The sequence below is a fragment of the Drosophila gunungcola genome (assembly GCF_025200985.1).
Source record: "Drosophila gunungcola strain Sukarami chromosome 3L unlocalized genomic scaffold, Dgunungcola_SK_2 000002F, whole genome shotgun sequence".
Taxonomy (NCBI): domain Eukaryota; kingdom Metazoa; phylum Arthropoda; class Insecta; order Diptera; family Drosophilidae; genus Drosophila; species Drosophila gunungcola.
The window spans coordinates 6,105,847-6,124,085 of NW_026453178.1; the positions used below are offsets into that span (position 1 = coordinate 6,105,847).

Genomic DNA, 18,239 nt, shown 5'->3' on the forward strand with positions numbered 1-18,239 from the left:
CGGAGCTCTTTGTAATATCTCTTCGGGTCTCTACTACCTCTTCGGATCTTGAACAGCTCTCTTTCACCTCTCGTCGCTGTTCAAAAATGCGCGTTATATTTTTTACGATCAGCTGAAGTAAGTAAGTGAGTACTCAAATGGAAATTAGGGTTTTACATTTTTGTGTAAGAGGCATAGGATACCAACACTTTTAATTTCTTTTTTAGAGAGTACTTCCGTTAAAGCGCACTTAAATATAGATCCGTATAAAAAACTCAAGGTCTTCTTAAGTTAGGTATGTATGTAAAACATTAAACGTCTTTATCAAACTGAACAAATTTCCATATTTCTTCCAAAGATACAACTAACAGCTTCAGATGCTCTTCTTAAATTAACTTTTCGGAACCGTATCTGTGATCTTTCTCTTTCATCCCGCTCTTAGATCTATCGCTTTCAACCTTTGCATATCCACATCTGTTTAAATATTTGCGCCATATATTTTCCAATCAGCAGAAACAGCGCTTTAAATACTATTGCACTTAAAAATAAAACCCGGTGAATTCGCTCCCCGATTTTCAGATACCAAACCCTCGATCAGTGGGAGCGAGCTATGTCCGAGAAGAAGGCGAGTATGTCTTGGATGTTGAACTCCAGGTTGATCATGGCTCCGGCGTAGCACTTCTGGATGCGCTCTTCCAGATAGTTGTACTGGGCAATGAACTCCTCCTGCATGGCGTGCCACACCACCTGCAAAAGATTCTCCTCTTCGCTCAAGTGCTTTTCCACTTTCTTGTAGAGATTCTCCAGACCCTTCTTCACTTCGCGGGCCGGATACTGTGCGATCACTTTGCGCAGCTCCTGCTTGGAGAAGGCCATCTGGTAGCTGATCTCCGTCTCTTTGACGCCCTGCGCCACCTTTAGTTGTACGCCCTCGAAGAATTGCTGCAAAAATGAAGGGGAAATCGAAGAAGTGGGGTTTTCCTTTTTTTTGCGGGGTCATTGACTTACATTCAACTTCTCGAGCGGCCGGCCAAAGTACTGAGTCACATACGCTTTTAGCGCCTCGTTGTAACGCGTCTTGGCCTCCTTTTTCAGGGCATCCAGACCAGGAACCTTAAGCTGGGCCAGCAAAGCGTACATGTGGTGATAGTTCTCCATGCGCACCACTTGGGAAGGTGTCTTGGGATGCTCCTGCGAGTGCAGGTGTACGCCCTCAAAGATGGCATTCACCAGCTGCAGATACCACTTTTCCATGTCCGTGCGGCGATCCGACTTGCGGAAAATACCCTCCGCCGTTTGGGCAAAGTTCTCAAAGTTCTCCACGTACGGCAGGATGGCTTTGGAGCGTTTGTGCAGCTTGGCCTCCCTGATGGACTGCAGTTGCTGCTGCATGAAGCGGTCAAAGTTGCGCTTCACCTGCACCAAGGCGGAGGCGAAGGTCATGCTGAGAAAGGAATGTGTGTCCTGGGCGGACATTACGTGCTGGGTGAGTCGCACCAGGACGTACAGAGAGTAGCTAGTTAAAGAACCAAATTATTATAAAATGAATAGTAAAAGCCGCACATTAGACAATGGCTACTTACAAGCTGTCCACTCGTTCAAAGCTCTGGATAAAGCTTACAAGCTCGGGTTCGAGGCAACCGAAAAGACCCATCATCAGCTTCCGCACATCCTCGTTGATTTGGCGATCAATTCGCTTCTGCGGCACTACATCAGCTGATGGCGAGACAGCTCCCGCTATAATGGACTGCGACATGTCCACCGCCTTCTCCATTTCCAACGTGGTCTGCGTGTTCTTCGTCGTTGGACTAATCACATCCATTTGAAAGAAATTGATGCAGAACAGCTGTTCCTGCAGGGCAATGGGTTCCAGCTCAGCTAAAACCTTTTCCAACAGGGCATCGAAACGAATTCTATCCGCGCTTTCGACTCCGGGTCCCCATTGGTCCCTGTTGATTCCCAAGGTGCCATACGGTATTGTATAGACTGCCGACTTACGAGAGGACGTGGACATGTCCAGATCCTCCCGAGAATTTCGCAGTTTCTCTGCCACCTGAATTTTAGCCTATTAAAAGGGGTAGGAAAACATTGATTAATGCTTGTTTTATTATAGAATATTACGTTCTTACCAAGTTAAAGAAGTTTTTCACATCCCTGTCGTAAATCTTGCTGAGCGAGGCCGTGTAGACCCGCATCAGGCCATCGTAGGTTTTTCGATCCATGGCTTTTGTCCAGTGCATCAGTTCCGTATAGGGCGTCAGTTCACGATGGACGTTGGAATGATTAGGCAGCGTCAGTTCGGTGCTGGTCACTGGCATGTCTCCTATTTCGTTGCCCAGATGGATAAACAGGTTATTCATAAAACGGCTGACGGTGGCCGAGAACTTTTGTTTCCACTTTTCAAAGCGCTTGCGCTGATCCTGCACCGCCTCCAAGCGAAGCAGGGCGGGATCAATGTCGCTGTTCATGGCCTGCTGCAGGCACTGAGCAGCTGCTATTGCCACTTTGCGTCCATTGGCGGTCTTCAGATCGGGTTCATCCAGAGCCTGCTGCTGGCTGTGCGGCAAGTCCAGTTGGCTCTGAAGAAATAAAGCTTTGATTAGCCACAATAAAATTAGATTTACTGCCAAAACCCACTATGACTTTGTTAAGTTCTTTCATAAGCTTGATATTGTTATTGTTGGCGATCTCTATCATGGCATTCTTGCCGCCAATCTTCTCCATGGTCTCCTTAACGTGCCCCAGGATATCCTCATAGCTGTCCAGACGGTTCTCGAACTTGTCCGCTTCGGAGATGGCATTGTCGATATGCTCCATCATCTTCAGCACTTTCTGCTCCGAGGCCAGAACACTCTGCATATTGGCCTGGGAGATAAGAAATTATGAGTAATGGATTTTCGCTGCAGAAATCCAGATTTAGTCACCCCATCCAGATCGTGCAGTTCCCGGGACAGCTGCTCTATGAACTGCTCGGCATCCTTGATGGCGAAGTCACACTCGGAGAACAGTTTGCCCAGCTCATTGGCCTCCTTGTCCGTCAGAGCAGTGAACTCCTGGGCCTCCTCCTCCTCCTCGTCCTCTTCGTCGTCGGTGTGCTGAGTCTTTTGGGCCGCCCTTCCCAGAGCCACCTTTTCCGGCGACTTCTCCGACAGCCAGGCAGCGGGCACATTTCGGAACTCCGCCCGCTGGCCACGCACGCTCTTTTGAATCTGGCGGTTGAGGACGGCCAGGAAGTTCTGGCGCTCGTGGGGATTGAGGGCGTACCACTTGTACAGCTTCTCCAGTTGCAGATCGAACTCATGTGTCTCGAACTGCTCATTCCGCCCGTCCACCCACTTTATCTCGTCCAGCTGCCAGCTCCGCTTGCGCTTGTACTCGCTCTCGCGCTGCTCCGACTGCTTGATGAGGCACAGTGTGACCACGGGCACTGGGGGTGCCGTGGTGACCACGCAAAGGTAGCACGGCTTCTTGTCCTTCTTCTTGACCACCGTCACCACGGAAAGGAGGCGTTCGCCGGCGGCCAGGAACAGCTCCTTCTGCAGCGTGTGCTTGATGTTGGCCATGGCCCCGATGGACAGCATGTTTGGGAATGTTTTGCGGGGCACTGGGAACCGAAATAAGTCCTGCAAACAATCAACTACTTGCCAATTGTTTGCACTTGCAATTAGCAATCGGAGAACGCCTCCACATCAACAGCTGATTTAACAGAACTCCTGGCAGACAACAGGGTATCGCTTAGGGATGTTCGCGTGACGTGAGTCTAGACTAAAATAATGAATATGTGTATAGAGCATGAATTTTAAATAATATTTTATTTTATATACATACATTTAAATCAATACAATTTATTTTGCATATTTGATTTTCAATAAGTAAAGTAAAGCACTCATAAAAATTCAAAATAATTCGCATCATGAGTAATATTTAGAAAACGGCTCGTAAGCACATCTCTAGATTTAAGGTCGATATTTCGCTATTATACTAAAACGGCCACACTGTTTGACACAAGGTAATCTACTGGTGAGTTTTTATGCGAAAAAAGTTCAGCCGTAAAAATAAACCATATTTTACCTATTTCTAGCAACTTTCGAGCAATCATGTTGGTTAAACACATTGTCAAGCAGGGGCTTCTGCTCAAGAACGGTGAGTTAAAGCAGCTAAATACCCTTTTTCAGTGGAACTGCTAACCTTAAAAATTACATAATGTGGGGAAGCCAATAGGGACTTCAAGGAACGGGGAAGAAATTAACTTACCACCAATTCCCTCAAAAACTATTAATATTTCAATTGTTATAAGTTCCTGGCGATTAAGACTACTTGGTACCAGCTAAGGATCGATCTGGAAATGTGATGAGATCATGACATCCTCAGTGGGAGTCAAACCTCCGCGAGGCTCTCTTAAGCAATATGTACATATATTGAAAAATCTGTTTACATTTAATTTTAGCTGGCGCCTTGTCGCGTGCGGCTTACCACGGTGGCCATGGTCCCCATTCCACCATGAATGATCTGCCCGTGCCCGCTGGAGACTGGAAGGAGCAGCACAGCCAGAAGAACGCCAAGTACAATGCTGCGCTCATCACTGGCATCCTCGTCCTGGCCGGCACCATTGGATTCGTAAGTTCCTGGCACACCTTTCCCAATGCCGCTTTAATTCTAACGAAAATTCCCATTGCAGGTCAAATCCTCTGGTCTGATCCACTTCAACTACTACGTGCCCAAGAGCCTGGACTAAGCCAGTCACCCCCTACGTGTATATTAATCCAACATTTGTGTTAAATAAGCTTAAAGTGGCGACATAGTAAATCACAGATCCGAAAGTATTCAGTTCGATGGTTTTATTTAGCTCAATAAACGGGTCCATCATCCAAATTGTCGTCCTCATCGTTGAAGGCTTCTCCGTTATCAAAGTATGTGGCTCCATAGTCGTTGTCCTCGTCCATTTCGTCATCCATCGCCGCCTCCGGATCATCCTGCTCCTCCTCCTGCTCGGAGTCGGATTCCTGCTTGATATCGTCCTGCTCGTTGCCGCCAGACTTCAGTTCCTTCTGCTCCAACACCTTCAGCCGGTCCTCGATGTTGGTCTTCTTGGCCAGCAGTTTAGGCCGTATATCTGCTCCGCGTCGCTTTCTACTGGAGATGTTCAGTTCCTGGGGCATGGCTTTATAGTTAAATTCGGGCTGGGTCTTGAGCTTTAAACTCTTTATGGCTTTCTGGGGGAATAGGAATATCGGATAAGGTATTGAAACTTATGAATCGGTAGGCTTTTCACCTCACGCCAGTCCTTGTGCTCTAGATTTTGTGTCTCCTGGCTGGCGGAGACGATGTAATAAGGGGAATCTCGCATTCGGTTCAGGAAATCCTCCTTCCACAGCAACTGGTAATTTTGTGTAGCGGTTGTCTGTCGGATGAATATTGACAATATGAAATCATTAGATTTTATTGAATTTAAATTGATTTAAACCCACCTCTATTGTAGTAGGCCTGTTCAGAACAGGTGGAAACGTAGGAGGCGGCGCGGTCTGCACCGGCAGGTCCTTTGTACAGCCCAGCATGGCCATTTGCTCGGCTGTGAGGGTGCCTGTCTTGCCACCCCGTCCACGTCCTGCCATTATCGGATTTTTTGTGTTTAATTCAGTTTTAAATAACAATATTATCGTTTATATTGTTGTTTGGCTTTCGCGCACGTTTGTTCAACTCAAAGAACGATCAGCTGTTGTGCCAGCTTATGGCGTTGCCACCTAGTCCAATCCAAACAATAACAGAAAAAACTTTTTCTACGATCACCATTTAACACCCTTCTTCTATATATTTTTTTTTATTCCATTTTTAACGACCCAAAATAATTTCCATTTAATTTTTACACATAACATATACACATATTTTATTGCAATTTGCACTTTTTCTTTCACACTAAGAACAGTAATTACATATTAATATTAGAGCACTCAAAATATATCAGCCCTGCTCGACTTTAAATTTAAATTATAATAAATTAAGAATTCATATATTAATTATTCGAGACATTTTATATTTTTAGCGAGCAGTACTTTTGAATCCATAGTCAAATTAAGGGAAACAGGACTGAATATTTGAATTAAACGAAAAACATTAGACTTCCGGATTGGGGGGCATGGCAGGGGGCTCATCGTTTGGCGCCAGGCCCACTTTCTGCATCAGTTCAGTGAGCTTCTGCGCCTTGCGATCCTCGTTGTGGGCAATTACGGTGCAAAGATGCTCGGTGAGCAGCTCCTTTTTCTCGGAAGCATTGTGTAGCTCTATCTTGGCCCGCAGGAACTGAGCCTCGATCTTTACATATTGTTTTCTGTAAAAGAAATAGTTTAAGTTTAGTATTTAGAATCAATCTGGTTATAATTCCCCACTTACTCTACATGGGAAAAATGTATGCAGGCATTGTCGATCTGCTTCCTTAGCAGGGCCACATCCACGGCGAGATCGCTCTCCAGCTTGGACAGCTCATGGCGTATCTCCTCGATCTTGCGTGACTCCGCCGCCGACTTCTGAGTGTGCTGCTCGATGGCCTGGTAGAGCAATTGCTTCTTCTGCTTGTTTTGCTCTTCGATCATGCGACGGTGCTGCTCGAAGTCCTTGAGCGAGATGCCCTTGAAGGGCGAGTCCGTGTTGAGGCGCTCCTGCGAGATGGAGTCCTTGCTGCTCGGCAGGATGCTGGCATCGTAAGTGGAGCTCGTGGTCTGGCTATTACCACTGCTGATCTTCAGTATCGAACTGTCGTCCGTGGATGTGGCCTCGCTGTTCTCGGCGGCAGCATCCGCATACGTGGCAGTTGGCTTGTTATCTCTCGCTGTAGCATGGCCATGGTAGAGTGCTTCCATTAATGAATCTGAAAGGGCGCGCTCTAGGTTCAGCGATCCATTGGCTACGTCATCTTCCGCCGTGGGAGTTTGTGGCTGTGGCTTTTCCGTGGGAGTAACCGATCCCGATTTGGTCTTCTTCGTCTCATCTGGTTTTTTAGTTGGTTGTTGCTGTTGCTGCTGTTTCCGTAATTGATCTGCCTGCCGGAAGATCTTATCGGGCATCCGCCGAATGCCGGGTTGATTCCGGAGCGCCTGCTTCGCTGCACACGCACACACATGCAAGGGGTTTTTATTATAAACAGATAATTGTTTACACGCTTCGTGGTTCATTCAGTCATAATGATCTAACCTGCTTCCAAATTCGCAGCCCTTTTGCCCACGCCACCCTCCTTCACGCCCGTAATCTTGAGGATCTCGTCGTGGCTAAATCCATTAAATTTCTCAGTCATTGTGCGGTTTTTGCAGATAATTAGCCATTAAACGACAATCCACGGAGAAACAAAACACAACACATCAGCAGAAGCAAACAGAGCGGGCGATGCTGCCAGATCGGTGTAAGTTACGATGCGATCATTTCGAAGTAAAGGGTGCTCTCACCAGACCCGCATTAAAGTACTTATTTTACGTCGAATAATCATTAAGTTTTACATCTTAATTTATTTGTATTTATCAAACACCTCCCGTTTTAATTAAATTTTATTTAAAGTTTCTTAAGAGAGAAAACTCTGCAAAGTAGAGATTTTATGTGAGAAGTATACTGTCTACATTTATTTTAGGATGCAAAAATTGTTGTCTTCCATACGTTACATGGAATTTAATTTGCATTAATTAATTTATTCTAGAATGGTACCAGTGGAAACGCTTCTCAATTCCTAGCTTCAGAACAAGAGTTGCCAGATAGTTTTCCTATGATCGCGATTGCCTTAATCGATAGCTGTAATGATATGTTCCCGATTCAAAACTGAGTTTAAAAATCAAAACTTGTCATCAAACTTTATTTAAAACAGTAATGCCTAGTTCCGAGCGCAACTCGTGTATGTTCTGCTCCCAGCGCTTCTCCCAGTAGACCGGCATCAAGGGCTTGGTCTGTTTGCCGTTCTCTAGAGCCCAGGGCAAGTATTGCTTCAAGTACGCACGCCTCTGCCTGAGTAGACGAAAAATAAACAAATGTGTGAATGGAGGCATAATTAGGGGGACCAGTTCACTGAACTCACTTGGGACGTAGGCGCACCGCTCCGAACACCGCGCCGCCGTAGCACATGGGTAGACCCGTGTTCAGAGCCTCCACCCACTTGACAGCTACCTCGCCGAGCATGTTGGTCGGCATGTCCAGCACTGTGTGGATTAGGTCGTGGCACTCGCGGTACCGCGTCATTAAATAGGCCAGCTTGGGGTCCTCCAAAAACTTCACGGGCATGCGACTGTCCGGCGTGACTTGCTGAAAGTGGGTGACCCAAATTACAAGCTAATTTATAAAATACAAATGTAATTATTTTTTCTGTCTATCTTGCTTTAAAAATATAGTCCACAATGACTTCTAGAAAATAATTGGAATTTTCTAACGAATTTAATAAAACAAAATAAACTTTTTTTTTCAAAGTCACTTTTATGAAACTTTCAAAGGGCTTGCTACCTTCAAAAGAGTTACTTCAACTTCAAATAAGTAAATTAACGGAATTTAATTTAAAGGAACAGGGAAAACTTTAATAAAATGTCTTAAATATATCACTTTAATCTTCTTTAAGAACTTCTATAAATCAGCACAAATACCTGAGTTGGTTTTTCATTTAAGTTCCTAAAAGAATTTCTGTGAACCAGATTTTTGTACGTATTGTGTCTACTAACACTTGTTCCTTCATTTTTATCACCCCAAGACATGACTTACATTGTCTTTCAGAAACTTAACGTAGGAGGCACCAAAAGTATCGGGTGGCAAAGTTTCCAAGAGCTTAAAGTCAATTGTACTGGTGTGGATACGCGGCTTGTCGGCCATGATGCGCTGACCCTCCTCACTGGATTGCATCGTATCAAAAATGTTCCATAGAGCATCCTCACCGGTCGTCTCGCCCAAACATGCGATCATATCGTGGCTACAAAGTGGATTTAGTTGATTTAATGTGGCTTAAACAAAATATATGACCGGTTTCAATATAACTAAGTAAAATATTAAGGATAATTTGATTTAAACTAGATACCCTACCGTCTTGGATCCAGCAGGGCTGCAATGGAGGATCCAGCTCCAAGGATAACCCGCTGGAAAGGCGTTATCTCGATGCGATCCTTGAGATACTGCCGCTCGAAAGAGTCTAGTGGCTCCGACTCAGGCGCTTCAGTGGTCACCGTTTGGCTATTAACCTGGCCCAAAGTAAGACCTCGTCGCAGGGCCAAAGGCTTTGGAAGACGCCAGCAGCGTTGCATCATGATTATCTGTGGATTCATAGAGGAGGCATGGGGAGGTACACCCGGTGACCTTATCAGCACGATCGTCGGCTTCATCATCATCATCATCTTAATCGCGCATAAACATGACCCTGACTACCTGTCTTCGGTTAAAGCTTGTCGCTCGGGCCGTACGTGCCCACTTTCAATAGCAGCGAATATGAGCAAACAATTTGTCCATAATGTGGGTACGCGGACAGGGCTGATGCTAACAATTTACCTCACCGCACAAGCGCCGCACTCCGTCCGCCCAACGGTTAATAAATATGTAAAAAAAAAAACCTGTTTCGTCTTCCTCATTACCTATCCCCACTCCGAATCCCTCACTCGCCATCTATCAATTTTGCTGGTCCCAAAATAAAAGCTAAACAAAGTGCTGCAGGGGGCACTGGCACCTCATTCTCGGATTTAATGCTCAATTTCAATGTCGTCATTGTTGCCTGTTTGGATAAATGGGTAGTCACTATTTATAAGCAAGCGAAAAAAGTTAACTTAAGTGCGCTATGACAAGTCTTTGCTTCTTAAAAGCTTAGTGTGTAAACAATTGTATTATTTACAAACTATCTAGCAATATACGGTCATTAGTTTTAAACAGCTAAGAGTATACACGCTTTCTTGGTTAAAAAAAAATAGATCTTAGAAAAAAAATTGCCATCTTAAAAGCATAACTTTGTTTAGGAGACGATAAATTGAAAAGTTTCAGCTGAGTAAATTTATTTACTTTTATAAAAAAGCAAATGATTCGTTAACAAAAAATTGCTTTCAAAAGTCTATTACTTGGCAATCAACAAATGAAAACGGATAATAACTATGCACAAAAACTAAAGGCGTGCTTTTAATCAAAATTCTATTACAGCCACTCGCAATCTTTTTCTAGCCTGATAATTTTGAGGTTTTTTTAAATCAGCATACAACAAAACCAAAAACTCTGATATAGCTACCAGGGACCGGCCAACAAGTAAAAAGCCTTCCGGCTGTTTTTTACGTAGTGATGTTAAGTGTTAACGTTGCTGAATTGGACTGCCCAGCACTGCAGTACTTTGTTTTCTAGAATTCTCAAGGCCCCAACGTGTTTACCCAGAAAAAATAAACTCCCGATTAGGCACTAGTAATTTAAAATTCCCACATCGTAGCTCTAAATATTTCGTATTTTAAACAAAAACCTAATTAGAAATAGCACTTGTGAGAGCAAAATTTTTCTTAATTAGCTAAGGCCGAGTTGTAGACCTTATCAAGGGAGCCAATCTTATCGGTAATGAGCCAAAATGGAACACAACAAAAAAAACATCGGTTATCTGCCCCACCCAGTGCGGAGGAGGAGTTGGATGTCTGTGTATTTATATTACTTATGACACTTTCGATGCGGGAAACAGTTGCATGCGGACAAATGTACAAAGTGATTAAAATTACATAATTGCTAGATTACACTCATTAGATAGATCGCTAGATATATGTACAGAGACGTTGCGCTGTGTGGCTATAGGAAATCGAATACGAAGTCGCAGATCGCATATTGCAAAACGAAGTACGTCGAACGGAATACGCTAAACATATCGTATGGCTTTGGCTTGAGTTTGACCTAAGACGAAGCTAGACATTCTCGCCGCGGGTGCTGGGTAAGTGGGTCTGCTTATCGGGAGCCCGCTTCCTCCGAAAAGTGACGTACGTGTACAGTAGACTCGCCAGCACGCTGATGTTGATTCCGATGCAGTTGAGCCACGAGAAGACGTAGTCCCCGCCAATGAACATGCCCAGATAGGTCACGCAGATGTTCTTCAGGCAGCCCACAATGGTGGTGGTCAGCGCCGAGTTGAACTGCGTGCACAGGATGGTGCTGTACGACAGAATGAATCCCATGACGCAGCTGAGCAGGAACTGCAGCACAAACACCGAGTCGTCCCACTGCCCGAAGTTCAGCGCCTGGTCCAGATCCCCCGTAGCATAATTCAGGGCCAGGGCAGGCAGGAACATAAACAGCGAGTTGTAGAACATCAGGCCGTACTTCCCGATCTCCGAGGTGTCCAGTTTTTTCTTCACATACACCCCGTTGGAGGCGGTCAAGGCGTTGGTGATCATTACGTAGATGTAGCCCCTCATGTTGAAGGACAAGTCATCGGAGGCGGCCAGCAGGGCTCCTCCAATCATGGCGTATACGCTGACCTGCACCGCCGTCGTAGGCCTCAGGCCCAGGATCTTGAGCTCCAGCAGCATGGTCATCAGGATGGAGAAGCGTCGCAGGGCCGCAAACATGGGCAGACTCAGGGTTTTGGTGCCGCCCAGGCCGAACATCATGTTGCCCAGAAAGATCAGCGGCAGCGGGAAGATCTTGGCGAAGGTGTTCCTTTGCAGGGGCGGAAAGGAGACCAGTTTCAGGCGCTTGCCCATGCCCAGGACCACAATGCTGGCGGTCAGTTGGCCCAGGCTGAGGAACAGGAACGAGGGAAAGTGGTAGGAGGTCAGCACCGTCTTGTTCACCACCGTAATCATGAACGAGGAGATGCCGTAGAACAGGGCGCTGCCGATCTTCTTGACGAACACGGCGGAATCCTCGCGTTCGCGGTGGCCCAGCTCTTTCGAACCGGAGCCATTGAGTAGCGTTACTCCCCCAGAACCTCCGCTCTTCTCCTCCTGCTCCTTGTTGTCATCGCTGTCCGCCAATAGGGGCTGCAGGTCCAGCGTTGTGTTGCTGCCGCGCGACACACTCATCGTAATTTCGGGACGGCTGGTACTTTGATTTAGGCGCTTTCGTCACTATCGTTTGTTTCGCGGCGGCTATCTTGCAGCGCGCACATTTGCTCACGCTTTTCGGGGCCACTTTGGGGCCGGGGAGGAGCCTTTCCCACAGCACATTAACAAGTATTTGCTATTTTTACCGACGCGAAATCGCAGCCATTCTTTCCGGAACATATGTTCAGTGTGACCGTGTCGAAGCTCTCCGGATATACTACACAAATAAAATACCCTAAATATGCCAGAACTGTTACTTAACACCATCAACTGTCACCTGTAAATCTCTTGCGGCATGTTAAGATAATAACAAATGGAATTTGTTATAAAATAATAAAATAATTTTCTTTGATTGCAACAGCTCTTAATAGCTTTTAATTCACTTCACTATTAATATTTACCTAAAATCTTTATCCTTCGTAAATATCAGTAACGCGCGTAACACCACCCCACCAGCTTTCTACCCATGTTTATCCCTAGCAAAACAACCTTAAACACAAAAAATGCCTTTCTTCGCTGGTCAGACCACTTTTAAAACTCACAGTCACAAAAAAAGTTATTAATCGTCCTTACCTTGTTTAATTTAGACCAAAAAAAACACTTGACAAATTTTCGCCGCCTAGATTGCTCGAATCAGCTGTTCTGTACAAACAAGAACAACACTGTTAACAAAAGCGCACAGTGAGGTAAAATTAATATTTAGTCGGTATATCAATAATATTTTTTTATTTTATAAGATTACATTTGTTTTTTTTAAATACTAATAAGAATAACTTTAGTTTTCAAACATATACATTTTCGCTATTCTTTTAAAACTAATCGTAGGTAACAAAAACCGTCGCTATTAATAACTAAAACTAAACTAGAAAAAATGTAATGTTCGAAATTTAATTTATTGTATATAATATATAACATTATTTGTTCGACTTTTAATAACGATATCGGTTTTGAGATTTTCGGGCTTAACATTAGTTCCCATGTTTCCTATGTTTTTCCACTGTGCAGCTGTTATTCATTGGCGTGGCAACGCTGACAGCCTGGCCGAAAATTGTTTGGTTTTTATTTTGACAACAAATTGGATGAAATGAGCGGCTCCAAGGCGAAAAAAGGCGGAAAGGGTGACCAGATCCCCAAGCCCATTAGCATAAAAAAGGAAAAGTTGGAAGAGGACCGCACGCTGCATCCGATTTCCCACTATATAGACGATCGTCTGGAGTTGGTGAAACAGATATTTGGGACACTTAAACCGAAGACTATAATGAACCTTGCGCCGGAGTTTCTAAAGGTTGGTATTGGTCTGCTTATAAAGAAATTACTAAAGCTAAAATTTACTCAGAAAACCCCCCTGGACGAGATCGAGGCACTGTGCCTGGAGGAGCTGCTCTGCCTGTCCACCAAACGCCTGAAAGCTATTATAGAAGGCACACGATGTCCCACAGACACCGAGAGCTCTGAGGATTCTGATGTGGAGCAAAAGGAGGGTATGTCAAGGCACTCCATAACTATATAAAACATTCCCTTATAGAGCTCCCCTTGCAGAACACATTTCTCTGGAGGAGATTTCCTCCGACAGCGACATTGGAGGCCAGGAATCCCGAAGAAGTGAGTAGTATGGCTTATTTTACATTTAATTTTGAGCTAGTAAACCTGTGTTATCTGCACAACTACACGCCAAATAGTTAGCCGCCGTACTTGAACTTCTCGCAGGCAAGGAGCGGAGACACGTAGAAGGCACGCAGGATGCAGACGTCCTCGCCTATGCCGATGACGACGTTCTCCTTGTCCTCCTTGGCCACTTCCATGGTGACCACAAAGTCCCCAACCTCCAAGCAGCCCTTCTTTCGCATGAAGTCCACTCCGAACTCTATCGGACTGTAATTGCACTCGTTGAGGTCCTTGGTGTAAAGGACCGGGTGCATATTTCGGCGCAAATGAAGCGCTCGTGACAGTTCCACCTTACAGGCAATGTTATCCGCATCGTCGGTCTCCTCGAGAGGCATCATCAGATAGACTGGGCAGTAGATCTCGGTGCGGGAAAGGGCTACGCTAGCTGTTTCGCACGTGGTGAACAAGAAGATGGCCTGGCACTCAATTGAACTAATTGTGCGAATGATGAAGTTCACTATCGTCTGGTAAGAGGTCAGGATATTCTTCAGCACCATCCTGTTTTGGACAACGCCAACTCGATAATCCTTTATGGGCATAAGCTTCTTGACAATCAGCGGATACTTGTTGCACCACGGACTCTTCTGGATGTGAATGGCATCGACTTTCCAAAGGAATTCGTGCAACTCGAACCGCTTGAAGTCGCTGCAACGCTCCAGCGGCACAGTGCCAATTACCGGCTTCTTCTGGCACTGCGAAATGGGCAGCACGTCTTCCATTATGTAGTTGTAGACGCAGCAGCTAATATTGAACATATCCGGTATCCAGATGTAGTCCAGCAGCTTAATGATGCCCAGTAGATCCAGCATATTGCTGCGCACATACTCAAAGTCGATCATGCCGATCAACTTTAGATTAAAGTTGGCGTTTATGGTCTGGCGCACGGCACGAAGGAAGCTCTTGCAGCGAATCTTGGGCATCACCACGTAGTTGGCATTCCTTGCCGCTACCATCTGCAGGTCCTTTAAGTACAAATCCGGGTAGACATCTGGATCCAGGGCGTGGCACTGCCTGGGAAGTTCTATGAAGTCGTAGGAGGCCACCAGACCAGCATCCAAGATCATGACGGTCAGCGCCTCACGCAAGGTCTTTACCACGCGACCCCTAACTTCCCGCCCGATCAGCACAATGTCGCCCAGCTGGATAGAGGCGAGATAAGCCCACAGATTGATCACGAAGAGGATCTCCTTGAAGCCTTTGTAGCGGTAGGCCTCATCGGTAGTGAGTGTGACCACCGCCCCACGTGCCAGCATCACGGTGCAGTTGTTCCTCAGTCTGCCAATGCGACAGCACTCGCCGTTAATCTCCAGGGCCAAGCCGGTGGTTAGACGGAGCTCCCTTTCCGCAGAGTGCGCGGAAATGGCTATGTTCATTGTGTCCAATATGGCCTGCAGTTCCTCGGGCTTGTTGGCCACCGTATCGACGTGAAAGGTGTAGGTTCCATTCTCCAGCATGCGCCGGAGCTCATCGTGGGTGGTCTCCGTCACCAGTTTAGCCACCAATCCCAGGTGGTAGTATCGCCTTCGCTTTCGCCGCCTGGCATGCTTCTCGTGAGCCTCACAGGCCTCTTTGAAATCCTTCAAACGCTGCTCCAAATCATGCTGACCATTGATCCTCACTGTGAACTTGTCCAGACGGTTCTCGTCCTCGGGCTGCTCCTCCTCTTCCCCTTCCAGACCGTCGGCAGTCTGGCTGTCCAGCTGCAGCGGTGCCGCCTGCGGGCTCACAGGCATTCTGTCGTGCAGTTAATTTGGATCTTTACTTTACCTAAAATTTTTAATGCAATCTTTGACTTTCAGCCAAGAAAAAGCTTCGAGCCAAAAAAACGAACAATGGGAATGAAAACAAGGAGTGTAAGTACCAACCTTACGAAAGTATGAAAACTAAATAACACATTTTGTTTTGTTTGAGTTTAAAGTTGCTCAGGTTACTAAGATTCCCTTTATTTCACAGCGGGCGGTCAGATGAGTGTTCTGGAACTTCTGGAGCTTCAGGCACGGGCCCGGGCCATTCGCTCCCAGCTAGCCATGGAGCCAATCACCAAGATAGAGGTGAAGTCGGATGATGATGATGAGAACCCAGCGGAGAAAGTTCAGCGAAAGGAAAAGCGCAGCACCAAAAACAAGGAGTCAGGAAAGCGCAAGTCGCAGGAAACTAAAGCAACCAGAGAGGATACATCTCATCCCCCGGCAGAAGCGGATAGTACCAGCAAGGAACAGCAAGCGCCACGCAAGAAAATCAAAATCAAGCGAAACTATCGGCAGACCTCCAAGTCGCCAGATAAAGAAGCTGCAGCTCCACCTCCTCCTTCTGAAACTTCAGTTACAATTAAGGATACAAGTAAGCCGTCGCGTTCCAATTCGCGTTCTGCTTCACCAGATGTAATAACCATTCAAATGGAGCCAGAAACACTGCTGATCAGCGACAGCACAGATGATGAGGCCACGAAGCAAAAAAGTAAAAAAACGACTGAGCCAGTTGTTGTGGAGCCCCCAGCTCCAGTCGTTGAGAGCGAGCCGGAGGAGGGAGAAGTGCGCGATGAACCCGAAGAGCCAGCCAAGTCAGAAGAGCAAGCCGAGCCAGAAGGGCCTGCCAATACAGAAGAATTAACTCAACCCGAAGAACCAGAAAAAAACATAGAGCCAACTAAGAAAGAAGCGCCGAAAACGTCTGATGAGCCTGAAAAATGTACAGAAAAGAAAAAGCTCTCAGAGGAAGCTTCCTTGGCTATCCATAATCCTCCAGCAGAAGCAAAGCAATCCACTATTTCCGAACCAGCAACCCTAGACGATGAAGACCAAAACGACGATGTCATTTCAATAGGCGGTGATCTGGAAATGATTGAGGAAATGACTAAAGAAGACGAGCCACTTCCAGTAAGCATTAAGAATGAGAAGAAGGAGAAGCTGCCCGATCCCGAGGATATGGACAACGATGTAATCTCTTTAGACACCAGCGAAGATGAACGTGACAAGTTACAACGGACAGACTCCGAGGTACTTTTGAATGTTCTTAAAAATAACAATTTAGTTGATCACCTCTAAAACCCTGATATTTTCAGTCTTGGCGCACACGCTACATGAAAAGCTCCAAGGTCAGCCAGGTGCTGGCAGAGTCGCGGCTGGGAAAACGCGTTCGCGACAAACTCAAGAAATCGAAGCGCAGCAAAGTGGCTGCCAGCGATGAGCAGGCCGAGGCCGAAAAGCAGCCCGTCTCGTTTACGTCTAAGCATGAGGATGGATCCATTGAGCAATACCAGGAGCTGCTTCAGCACCGACAGCGCAAAACTTCAAGCAGTAGCAAGGGCGACAAATAAATCCACCCACTGAGGAGGATTGGGATTTTTATTGAAAAGTCCCGTACTGACGCACAGGTCTGGTTTATATGGCATATAAAAATTCAAATAAAAACCCGTTGTCCTCGGGGGCGGCAGCAGACGTAAAAAATTTGAATATATCGTGCTAAGCGCATATTTGATTTCTCATTCGTCTTTTCTTGCAATGCATACTCTTTACAGAATAAACAATACATTTGCTTTATTCAGTCTTAGGTTTTTCTTAAGATTTTAAGTACAATTTATTTATATTTCTACACTATTATTTTTTTATTATTTAGTGAAACGTAACTGTTTTGTGTATAGCTAGATTAAAGTGTTTACTTTAATTTAACTTGAATTTGTTTTAAAATTTATTAGATATTTTTTATAATTCAGATACTTTTTTTATAATTATACACTTAGTTTTAAAATCTTGTTAATTAAGTTGTTTCACTATTTTTTATACTTCAGATACTTTCTTTATAATTATACACTTAGTTTTAAAATCTTGTTAATTAAGTTGTTTCACTAGGGTATTAAATTTTTCGACTACCGTGATTGAAACTTTCTTTCTTGTTTTTAGTTTTGTTTTGTAATTTAAAAGAAAATGCGAAAACTATGCCCTCTCATTTCCGACGCGTGCTCCATTTTCCGAGGGGAACAGCCGCTAAAGGGGGTTGGTAGGGGCCGAACAGGGCGGGAAAGGCAGTTAAACGACTCGCACGCAGGTTACGCCTTTGCATTGATATTGTTTGTCATAAACTAGCTGAAAAATCATTAAGCGAAAATTTGAATGGAAGGGTTTGAGTTTAACCTAGTTTGGCACCCCACCCACAGCGCTCGATTCCCCACCCCGTTTGAGGACTTATTCGGCTTCTCCTGCCACTTTGTCATCGACTTTACTCGATTTCTAATCATGCGGTTACAGAACATGTCCACACCACTCTACGTTCAAGTCCACTCCAACCTCTTGTGCCTCTCGTCCTGGCCATTCTATTCCACTCCACTGTATTCGTTTGCCACCCTGGTCCGATGTTACTGGTCTGGTCACTGGACTATATCTCAATTATGCTGCTGGGGGGCGGCGGTTGAAGCGTGTTGCACCATAAACGATGATTGTTTTATCAGAGACTCGGTTGTGTTGATAAACTGTTTTAGCAACAACAACAAAAAATGGTCCGGAGAGGAATTCTCTGAGTGCCATTTTTATTTTTGACTTATCTAATACGCATGTCCTTTGAGCAGAGGGTTGGATTAGAGCTTGTGTAGGTGTGTGC

General features: G+C 45.4%; 7 protein-coding genes across 8 annotated transcripts; 2 read left to right on the forward strand and 5 right to left on the reverse strand.

Moving 5' to 3' along the window:
• Positions 1-456: 456 nt before the first annotated feature.
• LOC128257406 (exocyst complex component 1) lies at positions 457-3,707 on the reverse strand. Its single transcript, XM_052988415.1, has 6 exons — positions 2,904-3,707; positions 2,617-2,844; positions 2,109-2,558; positions 1,563-2,044; positions 988-1,495; positions 457-921 (listed from the first exon to the last, which is right to left on the reverse strand). Exons 1-6 carry the CDS (start codon positions 3,558-3,560, stop codon positions 574-576), a joined length of 2,673 nt encoding a protein of 890 aa, XP_052844375.1. The 5' UTR covers positions 3,561-3,707; the 3' UTR covers positions 457-573.
• Positions 3,708-3,911: 204 nt separating this feature from the next.
• Positions 3,912-4,802, forward strand: LOC128257421 (uncharacterized). Of its 2 annotated transcripts, none has more exons than XM_052988430.1 (4): positions 3,912-3,999; positions 4,061-4,122; positions 4,427-4,596; positions 4,658-4,802. In XM_052988430.1, exons 2-4 carry the CDS (start codon positions 4,077-4,079, stop codon positions 4,712-4,714), a joined length of 273 nt encoding a protein of 90 aa, XP_052844390.1. In that variant the 5' UTR covers positions 3,912-3,999; positions 4,061-4,076; the 3' UTR covers positions 4,715-4,802. The 2 variants fall into 2 exon arrangements, with proteins under 2 accessions (XP_052844390.1, XP_052844391.1); XM_052988431.1 differs by having other exon boundaries at positions 3,935-3,988.
• On the reverse strand, positions 4,801-5,694 carry LOC128257416 (DNA-directed RNA polymerase III subunit RPC7). The gene is made up of 3 exons (XM_052988426.1): positions 5,448-5,694; positions 5,252-5,380; positions 4,801-5,192 (listed from the first exon to the last, which is right to left on the reverse strand). The coding sequence occupies exons 1-3, from the start codon at positions 5,589-5,591 to the stop codon at positions 4,827-4,829; spliced, it is 639 nt and encodes a 212-aa protein (XP_052844386.1). The 5' UTR covers positions 5,592-5,694; the 3' UTR covers positions 4,801-4,826.
• A 307-nt stretch (positions 5,695-6,001) lies between these two features.
• On the reverse strand, positions 6,002-7,364 carry LOC128257413 (RAB6-interacting golgin). The gene is made up of 3 exons (XM_052988423.1): positions 7,165-7,364; positions 6,367-7,075; positions 6,002-6,304 (listed from the first exon to the last, which is right to left on the reverse strand). The coding sequence occupies exons 1-3, from the start codon at positions 7,262-7,264 to the stop codon at positions 6,091-6,093; spliced, it is 1,023 nt and encodes a 340-aa protein (XP_052844383.1). The 5' UTR covers positions 7,265-7,364; the 3' UTR covers positions 6,002-6,090.
• Positions 7,365-7,781: 417 nt separating this feature from the next.
• Positions 7,782-12,213, reverse strand: LOC128257171 (UDP-sugar transporter UST74c-like). Its single transcript, XM_052988040.1, is given in 6 exon segments — positions 7,782-7,959; positions 8,030-8,253; positions 8,701-8,905; positions 9,016-9,312; positions 9,314-9,396; positions 10,851-12,213. Coding segments are annotated over 6 exon segments (2,076 nt in total). The 5' UTR covers positions 11,961-12,213; the 3' UTR covers positions 7,782-7,802.
• Positions 12,214-12,992: 779 nt separating this feature from the next.
• Positions 12,993-17,130, forward strand: LOC128257409 (neurofilament medium polypeptide). Its single transcript, XM_052988418.1, has 6 exons — positions 12,993-13,266; positions 13,318-13,462; positions 13,521-13,583; positions 15,446-15,499; positions 15,600-16,642; positions 16,708-17,130. Exons 1-6 carry the CDS (start codon positions 13,066-13,068, stop codon positions 16,960-16,962), a joined length of 1,761 nt encoding a protein of 586 aa, XP_052844378.1. The 5' UTR covers positions 12,993-13,065; the 3' UTR covers positions 16,963-17,130.
• Positions 13,592-15,567, reverse strand: LOC128257410 (uncharacterized). Its single transcript, XM_052988419.1, has one exon. It carries the CDS (start codon positions 15,377-15,379, stop codon positions 13,661-13,663), a length of 1,719 nt encoding a protein of 572 aa, XP_052844379.1. The 5' UTR covers positions 15,380-15,567; the 3' UTR covers positions 13,592-13,660.
• Positions 17,131-18,239: the final 1,109 nt, after the last annotated feature.

Excerpts from the sequence above, each read along its gene's own strand:
- LOC128257406 (XM_052988415.1), bottom strand. The coding sequence starts at position 3,560 with ATGCTGTCCATCGGGGCCATGGCCAACATCAAGCACACGCTGCAGAAG. Across the intron at positions 2,559-2,616 it reads AAGAACTTAACAAAGTCATA|AGCCAACTGGACTTGCCGCA; the intron begins GTGGGTTTTGGC and ends TTATTTCTTCAG. Across the intron at positions 922-987 it reads GGCCGCTCGAGAAGTTGAAT|CAATTCTTCGAGGGCGTACA; the intron begins GTAAGTCAATGA and ends TCATTTTTGCAG.
- LOC128257421 (XM_052988430.1), top strand. The coding sequence starts at position 4,077 with ATGTTGGTTAAACACATTGTCAAGCAGGGGCTTCTGCTCAAGAACG. Across the intron at positions 4,123-4,426 it reads GGGGCTTCTGCTCAAGAACG|CTGGCGCCTTGTCGCGTGCG; the intron begins GTGAGTTAAAGC and ends ATTTAATTTTAG. Across the intron at positions 4,597-4,657 it reads TGGCCGGCACCATTGGATTC|GTCAAATCCTCTGGTCTGAT; the intron begins GTAAGTTCCTGG and ends TTCCCATTGCAG.
- LOC128257416 (XM_052988426.1), bottom strand. The coding sequence starts at position 5,591 with ATGGCAGGACGTGGACGGGGTGGCAAGACAGGCACCCTCACAGCCGAG. Across the intron at positions 5,381-5,447 it reads ACAGGCCTACTACAATAGAG|ACAACCGCTACACAAAATTA; the intron begins GTGGGTTTAAAT and ends TTCATCCGACAG. Across the intron at positions 5,193-5,251 it reads AGCACAAGGACTGGCGTGAG|AAAGCCATAAAGAGTTTAAA; the intron begins GTGAAAAGCCTA and ends CTATTCCCCCAG.
- LOC128257413 (XM_052988423.1), bottom strand. The coding sequence starts at position 7,264 with ATGACTGAGAAATTTAATGGATTTAGCCACGACGAGATCCTCAAGATT. Across the intron at positions 7,076-7,164 it reads GGCTGCGAATTTGGAAGCAG|CGAAGCAGGCGCTCCGGAAT; the intron begins GTTAGATCATTA and ends GTGCGTGTGCAG. Across the intron at positions 6,305-6,366 it reads ATACATTTTTCCCATGTAGA|AAAACAATATGTAAAGATCG; the intron begins GTAAGTGGGGAA and ends TTTCTTTTACAG.
- LOC128257409 (XM_052988418.1), top strand. The coding sequence starts at position 13,066 with ATGAGCGGCTCCAAGGCGAAAAAAGGCGGAAAGGGTGACCAGATCCCC. Across the intron at positions 13,267-13,317 it reads TTGCGCCGGAGTTTCTAAAG|AAAACCCCCCTGGACGAGAT; the intron begins GTTGGTATTGGT and ends AAATTTACTCAG. Across the intron at positions 16,643-16,707 it reads TACAACGGACAGACTCCGAG|TCTTGGCGCACACGCTACAT; the intron begins GTACTTTTGAAT and ends TGATATTTTCAG.
- LOC128257410 (XM_052988419.1), bottom strand. The coding sequence starts at position 15,379 with ATGCCTGTGAGCCCGCAGGCGGCACCGCTGCAGCTGGACAGCCAGACT.